General features: G+C 41.7%; 1 protein-coding gene across 2 annotated transcripts in view; it reads left to right on the forward strand.

Moving 5' to 3' along the window:
• The window catches only part of MYH9 (myosin heavy chain 9), a 68,492-nt gene that overhangs the window by 38,071 nt on the left and 17,741 nt on the right, over positions 1-12,680 (forward strand). For both annotated transcript variants that reach the window (XM_075573918.1, XM_075573919.1), the window contains exons 4-14: positions 856-883; positions 1,644-1,737; positions 4,225-4,317; positions 4,762-4,825; positions 5,248-5,346; positions 5,886-6,029; positions 7,668-7,763; positions 8,433-8,551; positions 8,688-8,840; positions 10,430-10,603; positions 10,716-10,889. In XM_075573918.1, the coding sequence (XP_075430033.1) occupies positions 856-883; positions 1,644-1,737; positions 4,225-4,317; positions 4,762-4,825; positions 5,248-5,346; positions 5,886-6,029; positions 7,668-7,763; positions 8,433-8,551; positions 8,688-8,840; positions 10,430-10,603; positions 10,716-10,889 (1,238 nt within the window). The remainder of the gene's footprint in view (positions 1-855; positions 884-1,643; positions 1,738-4,224; positions 4,318-4,761; positions 4,826-5,247; positions 5,347-5,885; positions 6,030-7,667; positions 7,764-8,432; positions 8,552-8,687; positions 8,841-10,429; positions 10,604-10,715; positions 10,890-12,680) is intronic.

Here is a 12,680-nt window from a genome sequence, read left to right on the forward strand (position 1 = left end):
GTCATCACCCAGCTGACATCACCCTGTTGCAGTTTTCTCCTCCCCCCCACCCCCCCTGCCCTTTTTATAGGGGAGGGGAATGGGTGCCTGGTAGCTGATGGCCTCACCTTTCACACTGTTTGCCTAAAGGCTTCTCTGCAGCCAGGTATTCGATGGGTTCTTTGAACTCTCTCCCAGTCCAGTTACATTAATTCTTATGGTTTCAACATGGGAAGCTCCTTTGCTGACGGATATGGCCAGCAACATACAGTATTGCTCTTGTTAAACTGAATAGCTGCTTTGTGCAATTGTGTTTTTTAAAAATATAGAAGTTTAATATACATTCACAGCTTTTTACTCGCTGCAAATATAACACATATGGTGTGGGGCCGTCTGCAATGTAATGCTCCAAGAGACCCGAGTAGCTGTTCTAGTTATCCATGTTGAATTAAATGGTCTTGGCAGATTTGAGTTGGGTATGCTATATTGATATGTTGCTTAATTGTTAAACTGCAGGACCGTAAGGTGCAAGGATTGTAAATGGGCAACGTGCACAATAAATGTTCTTTGTACCTGCTTTCTGCATGAATGTTGGGCTTTATGATCGAATGGAAGTTTATACTGCACCTGTTCAATGTATATGCTTGAAGCTTTTGTTCCCAGTACTCTTTCTCCCCCCCTCCCTCCCCCCCCCCCCTCCTCCTTGGCATGCTATTAGAGATTAATCATAGAGCATTGATCTCAAACAGACAATAACTTTGGTAACTATTACATTGTTTTGTCCTTGACTGTCTAGCCTTTTAAAATGAGCTAAAAGCAATAACCTGAATTATTTTGTTCTGCCTCACCATTAAGTGCTTTTGTTTACTTTTTCAGATCGGGAAGATCAGTCCATCCTTTGCACGTAAGTATCCCTCTGCTCACACCTCTTGAAATATCTGAGCAAGTGTGTGAATTTCTGAAAGCGTTAGTTTGTTTTCAAGCTTTCCTCTACTATACTTTCTGCATTTTATTGTGACTGCAGGATTATTGCTTTTGAGCAGCAAAGAAATGGAAAATCTGCTATAAATCATTTTGTCTTGGAAATGAATGAAGAAGCCATCTGTTCTCTCCTGCCTTCCCCCTCAAACACAATTTGTGATGGGTCAGGTCCACTTAAATTTAAGCCTTAAATTAAGCAGGTTGGCTTTTAAATTTGCTGCCCTTTACACATGTTGATTTGACTGACCCTTAACCTACCGGTTAGAGCACATTACAAGAAGTGTTATGATTTTAAATAGCGAATTGTCGAAACCAAGCATTTTTTAAACAAAAAAATTCTATTGCTTTGTTATGCTAGTAAATCTCATCTACCACGATGGGTTTCTGATGTCGACAATGTTGCTGTATCGCAACATACCTTTAAAAATTAAATCTAAAATACTCCCCGTGTATGTGGTGCACTTAGAATAAATCAACCTGGTCTTTTGAAGATAAACCCTCAAGTTTAGGGAGAGCTAAAATCAGTTGCCAATGGCAGTTTTATTCTGCCCACTGTTCCTAGTTACTTAACAGTGTAAGTAGACCAGGCAAGGCTCAAGTATTGGCAAATTACAGCTCTTGAACCGGTTATTCTGTTAACAAAGATTTGTCAAGCATTGCAAAAAGTAATCTATCTTTTTCAGGGGAGAGTCTGGTGCGGGCAAAACAGAAAACACAAAAAAAGTCATCCAGTACTTGGCTTACGTTGCATCGTCTCACAAAAGCAAAAAGGACCAGGTCAGTATGTAATATTATAATGCCAAGAAAATTGTTAAACGTGGATCTTTTAAGTTAACATATTTTTTTAAAGCCAAACACCATATAATAGATACCAATTGTAAGTGGTGATATAGGTTTATGGAGTTGCTATAAACAGAGGCAGGCACACTAGATCTCTGCCCCTAAGGTTTTTTTTAGTGCTTTTCTTTTTTTGTGCCTCCAGAGATAGATTTGCCTAAGGCCACAATCTATCATGGATCAGGATTTATGAATCTTGCATCTGATCACCAGGGTCGCAGGCAGATTTCCTGGGGCCCAGGGCTAATTACGACAGCTCCCCCATCTCAGACCTGCGAGTTCCCCTTCTTCCCATATATTACTCCTCTGCCTTGCTCACACCCTCACCTCACTCTAACCCCTTTAATTACCTCACTCAATCACTCCCCCTGCTTCTCACTCTTAATCCCTCTTTTCCTCATCCTCTTTCACCCCCTCTTCTTACACCTCCCCAGTCAATTACTCCACTCTAACTCGATCCCCCCCCCACGAAAAACCCCACCCACACAACCTTCCCACCCCTCAAATACAACCCCAAAAAATCATATATAAATCATATATAAATCATATATAAATAATAAAATAAAAATCCCTCTCCCCCAAATACATATAAAAATAGACTTGCTGTGGATGGTCTCGGGTCTCTGGCCGGGCACTGCTGCCGGTCCTCTGGTTGCTGCCGAGCCCGGGTCTCCCAAGCTTCTGGCACTGGGCCTCCCTCATGCCGGTGTGCGCCAGAAGCTGAGCTTATCTTGCTTTCCGGTGCGTGCCGAAGTCAGAAGCTTGGCCAGAATCGCCATACATGAGTCGGAGAGACTTTTAAGCCTAGGTAGTATTTAGCATCAGGCCTACAAAGCTAGGAGTTCTTCCTTTTGAAAAGGAACTGATGTTAAGTACTCTGACTTAAGCAATGTACAGAGCCTCTGAACCTAAGCTCCTTTTGGGGTCAACTCAAAAATTCATTTCCCTGCCAAATTGATGTACAGTGTTCCAAGCTAAATGACCTTGAGCACTTTTTGTTTTTAAGCCTCTCCCCCTCTGCAAGGGTGATGCGGGGTGCTGGGAAAGTGCTGAAGTAACATCCCTATTTCTGCAACCCAGCACACTGATCCAGAGTGTTAATCATGCCAGCTATGACTTGTCTTATAAACAAGTCCAGGAATGAGAGGAACAGAGCTGTGATGGAAGCCAGCTGTTGAGAGAAATATTCTTGTCCTGGGGCTTTGAGGCCCTTCCTTTCCTTTTCAAAGTAGGCTGCACAATAATTAACTTCTCACGTCAAACACAATTGTATGTACCTTTCCTGTAAATTATAATCTTTGCCTGACTTGGCCTGCCACTTAATCATTCCCAGTAGGATTGGTCTTGTTGGTATTCTGCTCGGGTAGCTTGCATTATCGCCATGTTTTAAATGCTGCTGCAGTGTATTTAACACTGGGTCGGATGGAAATGTCCCTGTAGCTTATGTTTAGTTTTTCTAATCCACTCTCTTTGGTTCTAACTGGTATGAATGACTCTTCACATTCCATACTTCTTCCCAGACAAACGTTGATTTTTATCTACGCTATTGCAGAGTTATTAACTGTATCTGCTGTGGGTTTCCCATCCAGCCAGTCTTAAAGGGGCAATTCCTTATGACCAAAGTGAACTAGTTCCAGTGACCTGTTTAAAGTAACAAAATGTTTAAAAAAAATCAGTTGTGTATTAGATAAAAATAATAAAAAATAAAATGGCATTAGGCGTTACTTTTTTATTTTTATGTTTTGTTGGTGTACTGCTCATACTTTGGTTGGTACAGGAACCATTTACAAAGTCACATCCACTTCCTCTTTTGAAACACGCTCTGGCAACAATGTATCACAAACAGATCTGTTGCTGTTCCAAACAGACTTTTGGAAGCTGTAACAATGTGTTATACTTTGAAATGCTACGGCTGATATGTAACATTACCGACTTCAGCACAGCTGGAAAGCGGCCATTTCGTTAGGTACACAATCGGGGTTTACAGATTTATAACTGGAGCACCAACGATGGCCATCTTAGATCAGAATGTAAAATTATACATTGTCACATGCTTTACATATAAAAAAAAATAGGGGGATGTAGTATTGCTGCTTTAAGGGGTCTTATCTGTATCCCTCTACTGCAATCTGTAGGTCTGTTCTAAACTGAGATTTGAGGGGCTTGATTTCCCCATCTTAACTATCCGTAAAGGAAATGCAGGATTAACCAATATTTCTTCATTCAGAAGCCCCTATGAAATTCAACTGGCCGTACGTGGAATTGCTCACTTTAAGATTTGAACTTGGATACACAATGCCTTAAGCAAGTCATTCGGTTTGAGCCATGCAATCCCATAATGGAGTAATCCAATTTTGTTTTTTTGCGTCCAACAAATAGTTCTGTGTACCCTCCTTATTGCTCATGCCACTGTCCCACTTATTTTAGGGTGAGCTGGAGAGACAGTTGCTGCAAGCTAACCCAATTCTCGAGGCTTTCGGTAATGCCAAGACCACCAAGAACGACAACTCGTCCAGATTTGTAAGTAAAAATGACTCGGTCTTCTTGTTTAGGAGGTTTTACAGTTGGTAGTTTACTTAATTATCAGATCAATATATTTTCAGTTTCTCATTCAAAAGGGTATAACCCTGCTTCCGAACTTAATATAATTAGTCATTTAAAATAATGCATTCTCCAGGAGAGAAACGGATTCATGGCAACATATAGTCAACCAATAGCTTTTAGTACAATGTTTGTACGTTAACGTTCCAGTTAGTGCAGTTGCGTTTTATATTCCATTTTCATTGGAAAGGTGGGCCTCATTCTAAAGCATACTTGTATAAAGTCTATTCCTCGGTACGGGTGTTATATTTACTGGCTTCTTTCAGTCTTTGGATAGTATTTTATTTATTTTTTCACTTCGTACAATTTTCATGTCCTGAGCTGACGGCAATAATCTTATTTGGCATTTTCCTTCTCCTCCAGGGCAAATTTATCCGGATTAATTTTGATGTAAACGGCTACATTGTTGGAGCCAATATTGAAACCTGTATCCTTTGTATAATTGCATGTGTTCACCTAACAATCATTTCCAGTACTGTAAATATGTTGTCAGATTGTAACAAGTACATAATCGGTGTCTTTGCTTTTTCAATCGCATGGTTCCTTTTTCCACACTGATGGCATGTCGGGATTGGGGCAACATGACATTTCCAGAATAACACGTATAAAAACCACTTTTAAAAATGATGGCTGCAATTAGTTGAATGAGCCACAAATGCCGTTTGACAGAAACTAGTCTTTCACGGCGGGAGGGGAGAGTATGGAGACTCTCCCGATGTATGTGGTTTGAGTGCACACACTTGCTGGGAATTGTATATGGGAGTGTCTACTTGATCAAGTAGACATTGTGAGCGCAGTCTGTCTAACGCGCCCTTTGCGTACAGAAGATTTGCCTTTACTTCATACAAGACTTGTTGGAGAAATCTCGTGCCATTCGTCAGGCCAAAGATGAGCGGACGTTCCACATCTTCTATTACCTGTTGTCTGGGGCTGGAGAACACCTGAAGAGTGAGTTGCCCTTCATCTCCTTGTTTGTCTTATGGCTATATTGATCTATTCCACGTCTACTTTTGAAAGGGCTTGTGGCAGCGTATTTAGTCTGAGTTCAACTATGGGGGATTCGGAGAAGGTTGAACTATTCCTCTTCAGACCAAAATGTACCGCATAGTATTAAAGGTAATGGTTATGGGGGTCGGGACCTACATCCAGCTGGCAGAAACAAATCACATGCTCTTCTGCACGATCACGACGTAGTCCTTGCCAGAAGAGCCATGGAGGGGTCAGGACACTGTCACTGAAGGTGTTAAGGAGTGATGGCTAATGCACTTAGTGAATAAACAGCAGTGTTTTGGACCCTATGAAGCTGTTCTGAGGTAACTGGTATCACCCTAGAAAAAAATAGATAATTGTATACCACTATTTAGCAGGGTTTTATCAACCCACCCTGTTGAAAGCTGCACAAGTTTCAATTGACTGAATAATTGTGTACACATTAAATCTGTCATGTTGGTCCATATAAAAGGTTTTCACTAATGTAACTCTTGCAGCGGATCTCTTGTTGGAGGGATATAACAAGTACCGTTTCCTCTCCAACGGAAATGTCACCATCCCTGGCCAGCAGGACAAGGATATGTTCCAAGAGACCCTGGAGGCTATGAAGATTATGGGAATCCCAGATGATGAGCAGATTGGTATGTGATGAAGATGCTGTGATCAGTTTAGAGATGGGCTTGAAACGATATATTTAAATTGACACAAGTCATACATTTGTTAAATTCTGTTTAGCGTTGGGATAGTGTATGTAAGACTATAAGCGTACCTGAAATTTGGAGCAAACCTAATGACACAAGTGCAACTACAGTACATAATGTTCCATGGAATGGCACGTGCAGCGTGGCTGAACATAGAGGCTTCATTTTTGAGGCTCTTCCCACCGTGTTCCACTGATTTGCCTAATGGAAAACCAGGCATTACTTAATGACAGTCTCTCCTTGCCACCCCACTCTTTAATTGGTTCTTGGCTATCTGTTCTTGAACGTGACACTAGAATGTGTACAATGTAAGCAGGGCAGTGAGATGCATCTGGCTGCCAGCTGCTGTGGGTTGGAGGGGTTGCTTTAGCTTGGAGGCAAAGGCCAAATATGAAACATCACACGCACACCCCAAACAAGCTGTGACCTACAATTTCATCCCCATGGGCCAAGTAAAACCTTGTGTAAATGAGGACAGGAGGAGGTTGGGTGGAATTTTAGGCCCATAGGTTTTTCTTGCATGTGTAGACTTGAAAGTTTGGGATTAAACATGGTAATGGAGGGGGGGGGGGGGCGCATGGTGAGCTGTTTTCTCAATGTGTAAATTGGTTACTGTGCTATTTCTTAGTGTAGTTTTATTTTTAATGCACGTTTGAGCAATGCAGACAACCCACTTTGCTAGCTTATATTTTACAATGTATTTAAGTTAGACAGACTTAATAGAACAAATGCGAGAAGATATGCCTGTCTGCCTTTATTTAGTTGCAGAAGAGAAATCTTAAACTAATATAAACACTTGTTTGTTCAGGCAGTGTCAGTTCATGTGACATGTTGAATGTTTTGAGGAGAATTGAAACATACTTGAAAGCATTATTGAAACGTGAAAGACAAAATATGTTGGTTAAATAAATAAATACTTTAACCACTAGTTTCTTTCAAGCTCTCCACTGAAGCTTAAAAAGTTCAGTACAAAGACCAAATATCTTCACACTGTATACGTTGATCTAATTTTACTTCACAATATTTAAAAAAAAAAAAAAAAATTATACCCATAATTTCATTGTAATCTACTTGGACAATTGCATATTGATTCTCTTTGGTATTGCAATATTACAGGGTTATGAGTAAATAATGCCCTTGCCTTAATATGTACAACTTGGAGGATAAGAGGGTAATTTTCAACTTTTTGGTAAAACGTCAAAGTACAGTAGGGAAGCTTGTTTCAGTGCTTGGACAAGATGTCCTACTCTGAAACAGGATGGTTTCCGATTCAGGGGGAAATGTGAGGAAGTGTCACACAAAGGGTGGAGGGTTTATACAATGGAATAACAGTTGGGAGCAGCAGTAGGTACAGCAAATATGCTTGGGACAGACCTGAGGCCAAAGTTTTATAACGGGTGGGCCAAGTGCTTATTTGCATTCTGTCTGTTTCTTCCTTGTAGGATGTCTTCCACAAGCCAATTGATGGGATTGCTCATCCTTGAAAAAGCCAGATTTGCAAATAAGTTTCCGTAACTCTGGCATTTTTTTTACCCCCATTCGTGTCCTTATTGAAATACTTCGTGTTTTTTTTTATAGGTTTGTTACGGGTTATTTCCGGAGTCTTACAGTTGGGAAATATTATGTTCAAGAAGGAGCGTAACACAGATCAGGCATCCATGCCAGACAATACAGGTAAACTGCTAGCGTGGAAAGATTTGCTACAACTATCTTTATATAGCGACATGGAGAACGGTGCTCTGAAACGCTTCTGTTCCACCTCTGCTACAATTCAGAAGTGAATCAAACGTGCAATAAGTTATTTGAATGCTAGGCCTGTAAAGCCCCACCGTAAATAGTGGGGCTTGTTGAATCCCTTGCCTGGAAAATCTCTTAATTTCCCTGTCCCGCAAACCACTGGCGGATTGCAACTCCAATATTAATCCGTTCCGTTGACCGATAATGGGCCGACAGATGGCGAGGACAACCTGTACCCCCTCTTTCCCCACAGGGTGTAGGAGCTGAGCTATGAACATTTGTAGTGCTCTCAAACACAAGCACATTTTCCTTTTCACTGAAGTAATTACACACATACAGAAAACAATTGCTTCAGAGTTGTTGACGTTCCCCCCATGTATAACAAAGCTATAGCTGACGTATTAGTGGTGCTCTTTGTACCTGATCAGTGCCCATCACTTTCGTGTAGTGCAGATGTGTTTAACCAGTAAGACTCTGTTCATAATGTTCAGCCTGACGCTATCCTTCATGCAAGGCCTTTGATACATAATCATTCTGGAGGTGGTAGGAATAGCCTGGTATGCTGGAGTTAATATTCTAATGGTTTCATTTTTTGCTTTGTTGCAGCTGCTCAAAAGGTGTGCCATCTCTTGGGAGTAAATGTGAACGACTTTGCACGAGGTATACTTCTGCCCCGTATCAAGGTCGGACGTGACTATGTGCAGAAGGCTCAGACCAAAGAGCAGGTGAATACTCCCAAATGTATGCCAGTGGGGGGGCATAGCCTGCTCTCGCCTGCCTAACACAGATCAGTGGTTGAGTGAGGGCTAAAGCTGCAACCTTGTCTTCCGTTCCTAATACAACTGTTTCCTGTTTTCCTAGGCGGACTTTGCCATTGAAGCGCTGGCTAAAGCCACTTACGAGCGCATGTTCCGCTGGCTGGTCATGCGTATTAACAAAGCACTGGACAAGACCAAGAGGCAGGGGGCTTCCTTCATTGGGATCCTCGATATTGCTGGTTTTGAGATCTTTGAGGTAATTGACAGTCGGTGTGGGAAATCTCCCTATGTTTGGAATCTGGCTAATGCTTTACCTTAAAAGAGCACACTGCTGTTTCTCCCCTCCTAATTGCCCTGGCTGCAGATGTAGAACTTATTCAAGGAGCCCTCCTTTTGAGATATAGCTACTGTCGGCTCCCTTGTTGACCTGCCATTCATTAAATGTGACAAATTTGGTCTCTCTGGCAAGGAGTTTGCCAGCAACCATAATTATTTGTGATTGGGAAAAGTCTAAGGGGGTTCCTTCTGGAGCAGTCCTGTTATAAGCCCTTAGGAACTCTGGTTTAACACAGTGGGAAGCTCTCCCAAAGTTCTGTCTGGTTACATTAATGATCCTAGCACTGCAGAATTTTTAATCTGTTTTGCATTCCTAGTGGCAATCCTGTCTAAAAAGATATTTCATACCCGAACCCCCTTTTTCAGGCAGGATTATGCCAATTGGGGCCAGGGAACCTCCTGGGGGAGGGGGGGGCAGGGAGGGAGAGGAATAGCCTCAGTCACAGCTCTCACCTTTGCTTTTTATTGGTGACCCTAGCTGCCATGTTTGTAGTCTTGGTCAGAAAACTGCACTGCTTCAGAGGCAAGAAATCTCGAAGCAGGGAGTCCCCAGAGCTGAAATTAACAGGGTTCAATCTGTATTAACAAATTAAGGGGAGAAGGCTTGAATTGCTCCTCTAAAGTGAAAACAGAGCAGCTGGGATTGGTAGTGAAAGTACAAATACCGTTAATATTTAAACCCAGTAAACACACTAGTGCTCCAGAACGGACTCAATCAAGTCCAAATGTGGTAAACAGAAATTCAGGAGCGCAAATATATCCAGATAATATAAAAAAAAACAGTGCAATTATTTTAAACATTAAGTGAAAAAATGAGAAAATAATACAAATCTCACTCACATTTTCCGTGAGTGGTAAAAGCAGTGTGGTTGTGATGAGTAACCAACCCGTGTGCAATTCTTCAGATACTCATGACCGCGTCCCTCAACGCCAGACGGGTAGTTTCAAGGGGAGTAACTTCCCAAATGTGAAAAATAGGTCACACAGTGCAGATTGCTTTATATAGGAATCAGTAAAAGGTAATACTTACAAATAAGCTGTATAAACAGGCGTTGAGACAAACCCTGGGTCACAGTGGAGGAAATCGGCAGCACGCCTTCCCTCACTGTTCCACCTGTGACAGCTGTACCCGGGATGATAATGTCCTGTGAAGGGAGAACCAAATCTCGGCTAAAGGTCCTCTTGTCCTTCAAACGAACTGTAATGCTCACCCTATGCATTTCACGCATAGAGCTTCCTCAGGGGTTAATTCTTTGAATTCATTTTTTTCACTTGATTAAAGCATCATTGCTGCTGGGATTGGTGCTTTAATATGGGAAGCTGTCTCTATTTATTGACAAATGTTTTATTGCCGTTTCACCTTTTAACAAAGACACCTCAGCAATTAGTCTATAAATTGAGACTGGTTCCAAGCTGCTTTCTATGATCACAATCCATACATATGCTGAAAGTGTCTGTTCCCCACTAGTGATCTGATCACATCTGAGTAACTTTTTCTCATCTCTGCAGCTAAATTCCTTTGAGCAGCTCTGCATCAATTATACCAACGAGAAGCTGCAGCAGCTCTTCAACCACACAATGTTCATCCTTGAGCAGGAAGAATACCAGCGCGAGGGCATCGAGTGGAACTTCATTGACTTTGGATTAGATCTTCAGCCTTGCATCGAATTAATAGAAAAGCCTGTGAGTTGTTTGCAAAGGTCTTATGTGACGTCACATTTCTATGTTGCATGTTGGCCTTGTATATCTGTAATTCCTTAATGCTCCAACTATCGGTGTCTCTTGTTCTTTGTAGGCTGGGCCTCCTGGTATTCTGGCTCTCCTGGATGAGGAGTGTTGGTTCCCAAAAGCTACAGATAAGAGCTTTGTGGAGAAAGTGGTGCAGGAGCAGGGCTCCCATTCTAAGTTCCAGAAACCCAAGCAGCTGAAGGAGAAGGCGGATTTCTGCATCATGCACTATGCTGGCAAGGTAACACTTGCACTACTCTCTATGGGGAATTGTCCCTGGGAAAAGGCCTGCAGCCAAAACACAATATTGGTTTATTTTAGCTTTGCTATGAGGGCTCTAATTATCCAGTCATTGTTTTCTGGCTTTTGTTTCACTTTAATCTGGATCTTTTAACTTTTCTTCAATATTTAATCTCTATGGAGTTAGTGCTGTGCTTGGCAGCATTTCTACATCTCAACATTGCAAGAATACATTATGCAAGATCTTCTAAATGTTCCCTCCCGCACAAGCTTTTAGTCATCGCTACAAGTAAAGTGATTAGAATAGAAAGTCTAAACCATTTTGTGAATAATCAAAACTTTATTTTTTCTTGTTTTGCTTTATAGCAACTAAAATGTCACATGAAAGAGCTCTGAAACGTATTTCAATATGTTTAATAACTAGGGTCTTACAAGAATTTTAGTCCAATATGTAACATCACAATGTGCAATAAATTCTTGTGAAGGACTAGTTGGGGGTTCATGAGTAACTGCTTCTGAACCTGAATTGTGCGAGTTGTGACCAGGTTTATAACGCAGGCATGACCAAGTTTGGGTTTTTGGTCATTATGGCGCTAAAGTTATCTCCGATTCGTGACATTAAAGACGTCATTAAAGACACAAATATTGCATTTAAGGAAAGTTGAATTCCCCTAGTCTTATGTTGTAGATGCGTTTAACTAGCCATTGTGTTGTAGATGCGTGTAACTAGCCGTTGTGTTGTAGATGCGTGTAACTAGCCGTTGTGTTGTAGATGCGTGTAACTAGCCATTGTGTTGTAGATGCGTGTAACTAGCCGTTGTGTTGTAGATGCGTTTAACTAGCCATTGTGTTGTAGATGCGCTTAACTAGCCGTTGTGTTGTAGATGCATGTAACTAGCCATTGTGTTGTAGATGCGTTTAAACTAGCCGTTGTGCTGTAGATGCGTGTAACTAGCCGTTGTGTTGTAGATGCGTTTAACTAGCCATTGTGTTGTAGATGCGCTTAACTAGCCGTTGTGTTGTAGATGCGTTTAACTAGCCGTTGTGTTGTAGATGCGCTTAACTAGCCGTTGTGTTGTAGATGCGCTTAACTAGCCGTTGTGTTGTAGATGCGTTTAACTAGCCGTTGTGTTGTAGATGCGTGTAACTAGCCGTTGTGTTGTAGATGCGTGTAACTAGCCGTTGTGTTGTAGATGCGTGTAACTAGCCGTTGTGTTGTAGATGCGTGTAACTAGCCGTTGTGTTGTAGATGCGCTTAACTAGCCGTTGTGTTGTAGATGCGCTTAACTAGCCGTTGTGTTGTAGATGCGTGTAACTAGCCGTTGTGTTGTAGATGCGCTTAACTAGCCGTTGTGTTGTAGATGCGCTTAACTAGCTGTTGTGTTGTAGATGCGCTTAACTAGCCGTTGTGTTGTAGATGCGTGTAACTAGCCGTTGTGTTGTAGATGCGTTTAACTAGCCGTTGTGTTGTAGATGCGTTTAACTAGCCGTTGTGTTGTAGATGCGTGTAACTAGCCGTTGTGTTGTAGATGCGTGTAACTAGCCGTTGTGTTGTAGATGCGTGTAACTAGCCGTTGTGTTGTAGATGCGTGTAACTAGCCGTTGTGTTGTAGATGCGTGTAACTAGCCGTTGTGTTGTAGATGCGTGTAACTAGCCGTTGTGTTGTAGATGCGTGTAACTAGCCGTTGTGTTGTAGATGCGTGTAACTAGCCGTTGTGTTGTAGATGCGTGTAACTAGCCGTTGTGTTGTAGATGCGTTTAACTAGCCGTTGTGTTGAGAGAAGAAATAAG

This window comes from Ascaphus truei, chromosome 17 (assembly GCF_040206685.1).
Source record: "Ascaphus truei isolate aAscTru1 chromosome 17, aAscTru1.hap1, whole genome shotgun sequence".
Taxonomy (NCBI): domain Eukaryota; kingdom Metazoa; phylum Chordata; class Amphibia; order Anura; family Ascaphidae; genus Ascaphus; species Ascaphus truei.